Here is a 12,587-nt window from a genome sequence, read left to right as displayed (position 1 = left end):
ATTCTTACAGGTATAAAGTAATATTTCATTGTTGTCTTTATTTGCATTTCTCTGATGATCAGTGACTTTGAGCACTTTCTCACATATGTTATGGCCCTGTGGATCTCTTCCTCAGTGAAATTTCTGTCCATTTTCAGGCATGGAATGCCAACCATTCACCCTCACTATTCGGTTGAGACCTTTCCTTTCATGGTAGTCTCTAATTCCATTCTAATTCTAGGCTCACTTCCTAGCAAAGTCCCAAAACCTAGATATAGACTAGCTCCCATAAGATAGAGCATATGTTCACATGTATCCATAAATTAGGGCAAAATATATACCTGAAAGCAAAAATACACAATAGTCTGTAGTGAGTCAGTATCAAGTTAATAATGAAATAGTGTCCACTTTGACTTAGATACCCTCCTCACCTCCTGCCTATTACTGTTCTCTCACTCACTCCAAAGCTAACTGCTTCGAAGCAAGGACTGCAAAAGCTGAATAAGGGCAAGAGACTGGCATACTTTAACGATGACTCTTTAGTCACTATCAGGCCACCCCATCAGCTGGGGCCCTACTCAGGGAGTCCTGAGATTCCCAAACAGACTTGATGGGCCTAGACCTTGAATAAATCCCTCTCTCCATTGTTACTAGTCATTTCTATCAGAAACAACAAAATAGACCCCTTTGTGGGTCCCCATAGGACCTTGCCCTCAACTTGTATCAACAATGGTAGAGAATGTTCCATCCACCAAAGGGAGGCTGGACAACATACTATATGCTACACCAGAGGAAGATGGGTTGATACTGGGGCAGCAGGGATTTTCCTACTGATGACCAGAGAATGTGAGCTCAGATCTAGAGGGATGCAGAGTTCACACAGGCTCCTAAGCTGATTATGGGCCCCAGATCACATCAAATCAATGGGGTTTACAATCAATATTTATACCCTTTTCCCATATTAGGGAGCTACTCTCTTCCCTGATCCAGCTTTCTGGTCCTTTTTCCAGCCATGACATCATCTCCCCAGACAATAACTTGGATCCACTGGCATATCATTTTTCAGGCTCAGGGGCAAAAATAAAAAGGAAAAAAAAAATTCTAGTACAGCCACAGGCTCTTTGGAATATAACTAAAATATGTCTACTAGCTATGTGTCTACAAAATGGAGAATGCCCCAACTCTTCATGTGCACTATTCCAGCCCTTACGTCCATGATTGGTCAATAATTTGTTTGGCTTTGTATGTTAACTCTCTTTTCAGCCACCAGGTTTCAGATGCTAGCAGGATTCGACCTGACTTCCCTGGACAGACAACCCCACCAATATGTCCTGGATCTCTGCTTCCTCAAAGCCCTTCCCCACTAGGGAAAGAGAGAGACAGGCTGGGCTTATGGATCAACCTCTCTATGTCCATGTTCAGCGGAGAAGCTATTACAGGAGCCAGACCTTTCACCTGGGTCCATACTCCCAGAAGGTTAAGGAATAGGAAAGCTATCAGTGGAGAGAATGGGATACAGAGTTCTGGTGGTAGGAATTGTGTGAAGCTGTACCCCTCTTATCCTATTGTTTTATCAATGTTTCCTTTTTTACAAATAAAAAAAATTTTAAAGAAAGAAATTTCTGTCCATGTCCTGGCCCCATTTCCTATTTTATAATGGGGTTTCTTAGTTTTTTGTTTTTGTTTTTTTAGGGGGGTAGAGTGTATGTGTGTGTGTGTGTGTGTGTGTGTGTGTGTGTGTAGTTCAGTGAACTCGTTATGTATTTTGATTATTAGTCCTTTGTCTGATGTATGTTGTGTAATGGTCCCATGCCTTTGGGTACTTTTCTGTTTGGGTAGTGGTACTGTTTGCTGTGCAGAAGCTTTTCAGTTTGCTGTAGTCCCATTGGTTTATTTTCCCTTTTGTTTTCTTTGCTGTTGGATTTGAATCTTTGAAGACTTTTTTGAAGCATATGTCATGAAGTGTCCTGCCAATGTTTTCTTCTATGTATCTCGTGGTTTCTGGCCTAATGTCCATAGCCTTCATCCACTTGTTAACTTTTGTGCATGGTTGTAAGTAATAGTTCAATTTCATAAGCTTACATGTTTCAACCCAATTTTCCCAGCACCATTTGTTGAAGAGACTTTCCTTTCGCCATTTAATGGTTAGGGCCCCCTTATCAAAAATTAGCTGGCAGTAGATGTGGGGGCTTATTTCTGGATCTTCAATTTTATTCCACTGGTCTGTGTCTATTTTGGTTCCAGTACCAGGCAATTTTGACTATAGCAACTCTGTTGTATAGCTTGAGGTCAGGCAGTGTAGTACCTCTGAAAATGGAGTATATCTTTTTTAAAAATATTTTATTTATTTGTTAATGAGAAAGATAGGAGGAGAGAGGAAGAACCAGACATCACTCTGGTACATGTGCTGCCGGGGATTGAACTCAGGACCTCATGCTTGAGAGTCCAATACTTCATGCACTGTACCACCTCCCAGACCACTGGAGTATATCTTTTTATCTGTTTTCAAGCTGGGCTCATAGCAAGCTGATTGGTTACAAACAAGAGACCACCAAGGTGCTGACAATATCAAACGTGAGAGCAGAATGGCTGCAGTCAAAGTCCACCAAGGTTTCCACTTCGGATACTGGAATACAGAAGTGAAAGACAAACTCTTGCAGTGATTTTTCTCTCCATTTTTTTTTTTTTGGGGGGGGGGTCTGAGGATTTTTTCATTTCAATTCAACAACACTAATTAGTTATTGATTTCATTTAAATCCATGGTTTTGAAGCTAATTTACCAAAGTTATAGGAACTCAAGGGAGCTTCCCTGTGGCCACTAAAGCTCAAAATCATCCTTGTATTATTTCTGATTAAATTTTAGGCTGAGTAGTGGTGCACCTGGTTAAGCACACATGTTGTTATGCACAAGGAACCAGGTTCAAGCTCCAGGTCTCCACCTGCTGGTTGGGAACCTTCAAAGTGGTGAAGCAGTGCTACAGGTGGGTCTCTGTCTCTCTGTTTCCCTCGTTTCCCTTACTATCCTCCCCCTTCACTCTAGATTTCTCTGTGTCTCTATCCAATAAGAAGGAAGAAAGGAAGGAAGGAAGGAAGGAAGGAAGGAAGGAAGGAAGGAAGGAAGGAAGGAAGGAAGGGAGGGAGGAAGGAAGAAAGAAAAGGAAGGAGGAAAGAAAAAAGAAAGAAAGAGAGAGAGAAAGAAAGAAAGAAAGAAAGAAAGAAAGAAAGAAAGAAAGAAAGAAAGTCATAGGGAAAAGGATAAAAATTCAGACCAATTAGCACTAGGAGAATATCGAATTTAATTCAAATGCTAGTAAATTGTTTAGTATTGGTACAAGTGGCCAGAGGAGCACTGGGAAGAAGTTTTCAGATAAATTTGCTCAATACTTGAGCCACAGCCATCCAGTATACAGATTTGTCACTTCCCTGTTCCTCAGTGTACACATGTACAGAATATGTATATTTCTTTTAACTTTGAGCTTTATTTCAAAGATAAATAGTATTTATCAAATGTCAGAGTATCTAGTTCTAAGGGAAATGGGAAGATTCAACAAAAACAAACAATTCCAATGACATCAGACAATGCTTGATGTCTCTGAGGACACTGTTCCCATTGCTATTTATGTGTTTGTGTTGTTGATTGGGCTGCTGCCAATTCATTAGAAATTTTTGGAATGGGTCACCAAGGACTACTGTTGTTCACACTGATTGTCCCTGTTCTCTGCATGCAGATAAAGGCTATAAAAGAAATGCTGCAATTATAGAATTTGCAGGGAAGCCTGCCTTCCTGCTCAGGAAGATTAGATATGCCATTCTGACAAAACTAAAGAGAAACCTTCCTTATCTCTGCACCCCTTTTCCCAGAATTGACTGTTACATGGAAGTCTAACATCAGATGCCATTTTAAACTTGGTAAGGTAAGAGGAGACTAAGACTTAGCTCATTATAATAGAAGCAATAAAAATGTAGGAGGGTTCTAAATTGCCAGACTCGCCTATGGGATAGTGTGTATGTGTGTGTGTGTGTGTGTGAGAGAGAGAGAGAGAGAGAGAGAGGAGTAAGAATGCCTGTGTTATGACATATATTTCACATTTTCTAAACATAGAGGGTGGTTGAGACAGTTTTAAAATCCAGATTTTGGTTCAATAAAGTTGATACTCCAGAAAGATAATCAACAAACATTTCTGATCTGTGATAATTATAAAGGAATATGAAGTTAGAGTTTTCCATCTTCTCACTTAAAAGAGCCTGTCATACAGAAGTAAACAGTCTCTGAGGCTGTGACAACTATAGTGGTTGTCACTGGGAGGGTGGGCCCAAAGAATGTTGGTGGCCAGTGTGGAACTATACCCTGTAATCTTACAACCTTATAAATCAGTGTTAATCACAAACCAAAAACACGCTTGACTTGAAATAATAAAAGGACCTATTACAATTATCAGTTGAAGAGACTATCACTACTTAGAAAATTTTTTAAAAATAGAAGAAAATACAGTGCTCTCAGTATTCACTAGCATTATAAGAACTAATTTGTATCAGTAACCTGTAATTTGCCTTACAGGAACCTCATATTATATCCATTTGTTATGCAGCCCTTGAGCCCAATTTTTGGTGACACAGATGGATAGATGCACAGCATCTACTCTTCTTGACTTTAAACTATTTATTTATTTCACCTCTAATCTAAATGAAAGTGGCTTGTTCCACACTTAGATAAAGTCAATGTGTCCCAAGTCTATCCTAAATTCACTAAACAGGGAGTCAGAATAAGGAAAAACTAACCTCAATCACTCTTATAACTCTCCAAGTGGCAATGAAAATAGATTGCTTTGCACAGGTTAAATCAACAAGGTTCACTTGTCTGTGGAAAACACTATTTATGGGAGGAAGACGATAAAAGTTACTATTTACTTAATAAGACATTTTGTCAAACATTGGTCAATCCAAACCTCAGTAAATAACTCTCAGTCACCCAAGGAATATTCCTCAGTGTTATGCAAAGAGACTGCTATGGCCTATGCCTGTCAAGGACAAAACAAAGCAATCTTATCCAAAGGAGCTGACACCAAAGGATTAGCTGCGTTATTAGAAGTCGTGTTTCTTTAACAAACTTCATACATGACATCCCTGAAAGCAAACGTCTTTTACGATAAGCATTCTTAGGAGGTGGTGGTGGAGCACCTGCTTGAGTGCATATGTTAAAATGCACAAGGAACTGGGTTCAAGCCCCTGGTCCCCACCTGCAGGTGGGGAAAGTTTCACAAGTGGTGAAGCAATGCTACAGGTGTCTCCATCTCCCCTTCCTCTCAATTTTCGGCTGTCTCTACCCAATAAATAAATAAAGATGATAAGAATATTTTTAAATGAGATAACTCAGAAATTAAATATATATAGATGCATTTTTAAATATTATTAACGATAACAATATGCTTTGTGGAGACTTTCAATTTACTAGACGGAGCATTGCCCAACTGACAAACTGTTTCATCAATCCAATTAGCTCTCTGAAAGTTTCGCTAATATAATTGCATTCACCTTTCTTTCCTTCCAAAATAGAAGGATGAGTTTTAATAAGAGGAGCGGAATAGTGCAAGCAAGAAAGTTCACCCGGATAGCGTGCTGCTCTGCTATGCACAACACCCTTGTTCAAGCCTGGCCCCCACCACATTGGAGGAAGTTCCAGTGTTGTGGTGTCTTTCTCTCTTTCTGCCTCTGTAAATAACAACTGCTTATTAACTGTTGATTTGAATGAATAAATGTCTACTGATTTGATTAGTAGGAAAGAAGAGTAATGTGATGTATTTTTATACTTTATCATATACATATTTACACAACTGGAATTAACTCTTTAAACATATAAGAAATTTAGGGAGTCACACTATAGCTATAGAACAGCGGGTTAAGCACACGTGGCACAAAGCACAAGGACCCGTAGAAGGATCTCAGTTCGAGCCCCCAGCTCCCCACCTGCAGGGGAGTTGCTTCACAAGTGGTGAAGCAGGTCTTCAGGTGTCTTTCTTTCCCTCTCTGTCTTTCCCTCCTCTCTCCATTTCTCTCTGTCCTATCCAACAACAACGACATCAATAACAACCATAATAACTACAACAATAAAACCACAAGGGCAACAAAAGGGAATAAATAAATATTAAAAAAAAGAAATTTAGGGAGTCGGGCTGTAGCGCAGCGGGTTAAGTGCAGGTGGCGCAAAGCACAAGGACCGGCATAAGGATCCCGGTTCAAACCCCGGCTCCCCACCTGCAGGGGAGTCGCTTCACAGGCGGTGAAGCAGGTCTGCAGGTGTCTATCTTTCTCTCCTCCTCTCTGTCTTCCCCTCCTCTCTCCATTTCGCTCTGTCCTATCCAACAACGACAACAACAATAATAACTACAACAATAAAACAAGGGCAACAAAAAGGGAATAAATAAAATAAATATTTTAAAAAAAAAGAAAGAAATTTAAAATTTTCCCCTTGTGCAGTAGTATGTAGGGCTTTCTTACAAATTCTTGAGCTATACCTAAATTTGCTCAGTTGCCAACTCTCCTAATAAAATTAGTAGGCAAATATAGCAAGCTGTTTTCATATAAAATGAAAATATATTTACCCAGTCTACTTTTACAGGATGGATACCTGAGAACTGCTGCCTGAATTATGAATCTCAATGAAGGTGAGTTTTGGCATGAAAGAGAGAGGGGTTTCTTGAGTCTTTACCTCAGGGAATTTCTGAAAATGTAAATTAGAGACTGGTTTAAAACACTCAGAGAATGCTGAAATTGACAGTAATAAATTAGAGTCTTTATAATTTGTTTATGAATATTACATCATATGTCTTCATTTGTTGCTGTGTTTACTTGGGCAGGTTACATATGTAAAAACTGGAGAAACATAAAGTGTCAGGGCTCTGGAGCTGGTTGGTAAGTTAGTGGGGATAAGTGAGTGGAACAAAGGAAACTGTTCAAAGACAAGGTCATTACAATACACTCTGAGACATATTATGAAGGTGAAGTGCTGCAAAAAGTCCAGGGTTGATCAGGTCGACAAAAAAAGTAAATACTACAGTTCATTCTTTTTGAATGAACTCTGTTCATGATTCAAAGCACCAAAACAGGGCTAGCTCTGATCTTTATTCAGGATCCAGAGAAGTTTTCGTTCAGAAATTATTCTTCAGAAAACTCTCTACCTAAGCAGTCCCAAAACTGGCCTAGACATATTTTCATTTGCCAAAATAGTGGGTGAAAAAAATAGATAAACTTATACTTTAAGCTTTGTATCTATTTAGAGGTAAGGTTAAGTACGAAGAGCAGAATTAACATGTTCAAACCAATGTGTTGCTGTCAAAATTCAACATAGTAGCATAAGATGAGTGGCATTAAAAAAAAAACTAATTAAACGCTGTCCACACACAGAGAATATATCACACCAAGAGTAAAACATACTGTGAACTGCAGACTTTGGTATATCAGTATAAATTCAACTGTCATGCACATGACTCAGGTTCGAACCTGGTTCCCACCACACTGGCAGAAGTTTCAATGCTGTGGTATCTCAGGCATATCTTTCTACCTGGGAAAAAAAGCCCAAAGAGATGAATCCCTGGTGACAACAACAGTAATGAAAAATGGGGGCCGGGTGGTGGTGCACCTGGTTAAGTGCACATGTTACAGTGCGCAAGGACCCAGGTTCGAGCCTCCAGTCCCCACCTGTGGGGGGGGAAGCTTCACAAGTGGTGAAGCAGGGCTGCAAGTGTCTCTCTGTCTCTCTCCTTCTATGTCACCCCCTTCCCTCTCCATTTCTTGCTGTCTCTATCTAATAAATAAAGATTTTTTTTAAAATAATGAAAAATAATTATAAAATAATAAAATGTAACATTTTGGGGTTCAATAATGGGGTCAGACTACAGATATGTGGCAACAAGAGGTACACATGAAATCTCTGTATCCTCAAATTTTTCATGATTCTAAAATTGTCATTAGGAACTGCGTACTTTTAGAATGCATAAAAATACTAATTAACAGAACTGTCGTGGTTTTGAAAATGGATCATTTCAGTATGCTGTGGAACAGTAAAGAAATATGAGGTTGAGAGCTCAAAATGTCAAATATAACAGTTTTCTTCCAGAGGCAGGACAAATAAAATCTATATCTCTAAGTGATACTACTGAGAAATTGGATACTAGGCTTATGATTATACTTTGCCTTCCATTTATCTTTGTATATTTTTAAATGTGTTTTCTAATAAAAATTATGAGCATAAGATCCATATTAGCTCTGTCCTATCAGTATCTCCTACAAAGGTGCTAGGATAGCAAATCCGTTACTAAGTAAAAGAAGAAAATGCATCTGAGCTGCCTAGCTGGGAAGTTTTCATTTAGGCTCTAACATTAGCTCCTAATGACATTTCTCTCTTCAGATCAAGTTCCTCTTGAATTGGCGCAAGGCAGTGATGAGAAATTATACGTCAATAACAACCTTTATCCTGTTGGGGTTGACAGATGATCCAAATCTACAAGTTCTGCTTTTTGTATTTTTGTTTCTCACCTACATGCTGAGTGTGACTGGAAACATTACCATTATCACCCTCACATTTTTGGATTCCCATCTGAAAACTCCCATGTATTTTTTCCTCCGCAACTTCTCTTTCTTAGAAGTCTCATTCACCACCGTTTGTATTCCTAGATTTCTGTATACAATGACAACAGGAGATAATACCATCACCTATAATGCCTGTGCCACTCAGTTATTTTTTGTTGTCCTCTTTGGAGCAACAGAATTTTTCCTCCTTGCTGCCATGTCCTATGACCGCTATGTAGCCATTTGCAAGCCCCTGCATTACATGACCATCATGAACAACAGAGTATGTAGCACCCTCGTCTTCTGTTGTTGGTGTGCTGGCTTGCTGATCATCCTCCCACCTCTTGCAATGGGCCTCCAGCTGGAATTCTGTGACTCCAACCTAATAGATCACTTTGGCTGCGATGCATCTCCTATTTTACAGATAACCTGCTCAGACACAATACAAATAGAGAAAATCGTTTTGAGTTTTGCGGTGCTCACGCTCATTATTACCTTACTGTGTGTAGTCCTTTCCTACACATACATCATCAAGACCATTCTAAGATTCCCTTCTGCCCAGCAAAGGAAAAAAGCCTTTTCCACCTGCTCTTCCCACATGATTGTGGTCTCCATCACCTATGGCAGCTGCATCTTCATCTACATCAAACCTTCAGCAAAGGAAGGAGTGGCTATTAATAAAGTGGTGTCTGTACTCACTACTTCAGTTGCCCCTTTACTTAACCCTTTCATCTATACACTTCGAAACAAACAAGTGAAAGATGCCTTCAAAGACACAGTAAAACGGATTCTATTTCTCACTAAGAAGTAAATGTCTATGGGTGCTTTCCTGAAGCTAAGTTAAACTCAATTTAAAAATAATAATACAGAAATGACATTCATGGCCTTGCCAAAATAAATATTTTCCTCCTATTCTATACAGGTGTCAAATTAATCTTTCCCAAGGGATATTTTTCTTATGATCCAAAAGCCAAAATAAAACCACTTCTTTCTCCTTCTAGGACAGAAAGAGGAAACACAAAGTAGAACTTGGACTGGGTTTGGTGTATTGCACCAAAGTAAAGGGCTTTGTGTGAGGGGGGCAGTGGGTAAATGCAGAGGGGTTTTCAGATCCAGGTGGAAGAGGACCTAGGCTGGGGAAGTCAGAGCGTTTTGCAGAAACCTGAGAAGCTTCACACATGTACCAACAACTGTATTGACAGTAAACCATTAATCTCCCTAATGAAAAAAATTTAAGTATGGTTTCTTCATAATTATATGTTCTTGACACTAGATGTTCTATGTCTACATAGAACAAGGAAATTCAAATAAATAAAGTTATATTTCTGGCCATAAAATATTTCTAATGATATATAATATAAATATTATAGACCATTTCTTTTTTACTTTTTTTTACTATTTTATTTATTTATTCCCTTTTGTTGCCCTTGTTGTTTTACTGTTGTTGTTGTTGGATAGGGCAGAGAAAAATGGAGAGAGGAAGGGAAGACAGAGAGGGGGAGAGAAAGATAGACACCTGCAGACCTGCTTCACCTCCTGTGAAGCAACTCCCCTGCAGGTGGGGATCTGGGGGCTCGAACCAGGATCCTTAAGCTGGTCCTTGCGCTTCACGCCACGTGCTCTTAACCTGCTGCACTACTGCCCGACTCTCTATATAACATTTCTTATGTATAAGAAACATTTCAGAGCATGGCACCAAAGTAAAAACCCTGTGGTGAAGGGGAGGGTGGCCATTGGGCTTCTCGGCATGGCACATGGCAGCGGGGGGGTGGGGGTGGTGGTTGGGATGGGACACAGTCTTTTGATGGTGGCAATGGTGTTTATGTACACTCCTATTAAATTGTAGACATATAAACCACTATAATTAATATGAGGGAAAAACTGATCATATGTCTGGAACTTCTTAAAACACAGACTGAGTCTTTTTAATACATAGGCTGTCTTTGATATGTTGAGTCTCTCAAAAGCCTAGACCAGGGAGAACAGAAGCAACTGGTAGCACAGCTATATACAAGATGCTGGGTATTATACCCCAAACCCTAACAAAGAGAGTTTTCAAAGTTAACCCAATTACCAAATAATGTGATGACAACAATAACTATCCATTGTCTTCTTGAACCCTAAGACAGCAGGAACTTCACATTTCCACTAGAGAGCCTATATTTCCCCCAGTCCTGGAACCTTACGGTGGGGCCCACTTTCCTGCATGCTTCTCTCAATCCAAATCAAATAATATTGCGGATCGTGGATCGCAACCCAATCAACGCAACGAGTGTCACCCCAGCATGCTTCACTTCAGACTGTGTCCACAGACTTCAGGTGTGGAACGACAACTCTTCAGCTTCATCACTCGGGTGAGACCTTTCCTTTCATAGTATTCTGTAATTCCATTCCAGGTGGTCCACTCCCCAGTAAAGTCCCCAAACCTAGATATAGTCCAGGTCTCCTGGGTTAAAAGCATATGTTCACACATGCCCATAAGCTAGGGAAAAATATATACCTGAAAGCTGAAGTACACAAGAGCCTGCAGGGAATACTTCCCAACACTTCATCTGCACTATTCCAGTTTTTAGGTCCATGGTCATTCAACAATTTGTTTGGCTTTGTATGTTAACTCTCTTTTCAGCCACCAGGTTCCGGATGCCAGCATGATGCCAACCAGACTTCCCTGGACAGACGACCCCACCAATGTGTACTGGAGCTCCACTTCCTCAGAGACCCACCCTACTGGGGAAAGAGAGAGGCAGACTGGGAGTATGGATCGACCAGTCAACGCCCATGTTCAGCGGGGAAGCAATTACAGAAGTCAGACCTTCCACCTTCTGCAACCTACAAGGACTCTGGGTCCATGCTCCCAGAGGGATAGAGAATGGGAAAGCTATCAGGGGAGGGGAGGGGATATGGAGATCGGATGGTGGGAACTGTGTGGAATTGTACCCCTCCTACCCTATGGTTTTGTTAATGTCTCCTTTCTTAAAAAAAAAAAAAAAAGAAACATTTCAATAGCTACCCTCTAGCTGTACAAGATAACTAAAGATTCTTTACCAAAACTCAAAAAGAGTGCTCTAAAACAAAAGTGTAAAAACAAGATCTTTCATTTGATATATATGCATATATATATTGATATATGTGCATATTACATTAAGTTCACCATAAAAATGCAACTATCTCCTTTATCTTTTAATTGAGCACCTGATTTACCCATTCCCCTTGCCCTTTCTCTTCTGATAATCATTAATGATCTTAAAAAAAATCTAAGTTTTTATTTTTATTTTATTTAGTTCACCTGTCTGGTCCATTTTTTAGAAACATGAAGTTCTTAAGGAAGCAACTTCAAAATCTGACAATTTATCAAGTATGTTTATATTAGCCTTTCTAGAAATAAAAAAAATATATGAAAATTAAAGAGATCTAAGCTGAAGAGATAGCTCACTGGGTATGGAGCAAGCTTTGCAGGAGCTGCCCAACTTCAAGCACTGGCTCCATGTGGGAAGTGCTATTGTAACAGAGGAAGCTCCAGTGTGCTAGTGATCCCCCCCCCCGTATTTATGCAATTGTGGAGAGTTAGAATCAGGTGAGGCCCTGGCTCTAGGGAAAAAAAAAAACTAAAGAAATCTGAACAATGAACTTTACTTAAAAATATTGTATCAGAATTGGTTCATTCATTATAAAACTGCATCATACAGGGGGCTGAATGGTGGCACACCTACACGTTACAACGCTCAAGGTCCTGGGGTCAGGCCCTGGAACCCAACTACAGGGGGAAATCTTTGCAAGTGGTGAAGCAGTGTTGCAGGCAGAGTCTCTCTGTTTCTATTACCTCCTTCTTTTTTGATTTCTGGCTGTCTCTACACAATAAATAAATACAGATAATTTAAAAAATTGAATGCATCATACTGATGTAAGAGGTTAATAATTGGGAGACCAGGCACATGAGCTATATATTAGTTGTCAAAAAAATAGTCATAGATGAGAATTGTGCAGAATTATACCCTGCTTATCCTATGTTCTTGTCAGTGTTTCCATTTTATAAATAAAAAATT

The 12,587-nt window shown here is 39.6% G+C and overlaps 1 protein-coding gene and 1 long non-coding RNA gene across 2 annotated transcripts; both read left to right on the top strand.

Moving 5' to 3' along the window:
* The first annotated feature begins 3,759 nt into the window (after positions 1 to 3,759).
* On the top strand, positions 3,760 to 11,544 carry LOC132539310 (uncharacterized). Its single transcript, XR_009550565.1, has 3 exons — positions 3,760 to 3,893; positions 6,596 to 6,641; positions 11,178 to 11,544. It is a non-coding gene; the product is annotated as an uncharacterized LOC132539310 (long non-coding RNA).
* Positions 8,390 to 9,456, top strand: LOC103109084 (olfactory receptor 6C2-like). The gene has a single exon (XM_007518089.3). The coding sequence runs from the start codon at positions 8,417 to 8,419 to the stop codon at positions 9,353 to 9,355; it is 939 nt and encodes a 312-aa protein (XP_007518151.1). The 5' UTR covers positions 8,390 to 8,416; the 3' UTR covers positions 9,356 to 9,456.
* Positions 11,545 to 12,587: the final 1,043 nt, after the last annotated feature.

The sequence above is a fragment of the Erinaceus europaeus genome, chromosome 7 (assembly GCF_950295315.1).
Source record: "Erinaceus europaeus chromosome 7, mEriEur2.1, whole genome shotgun sequence".
NCBI lineage: Eukaryota > Metazoa > Chordata > Mammalia > Eulipotyphla > Erinaceidae > Erinaceus > Erinaceus europaeus.
Note: the sequence above shows the minus strand (reverse complement) of the source record. Positions and strands in the feature narration are given on the sequence as shown.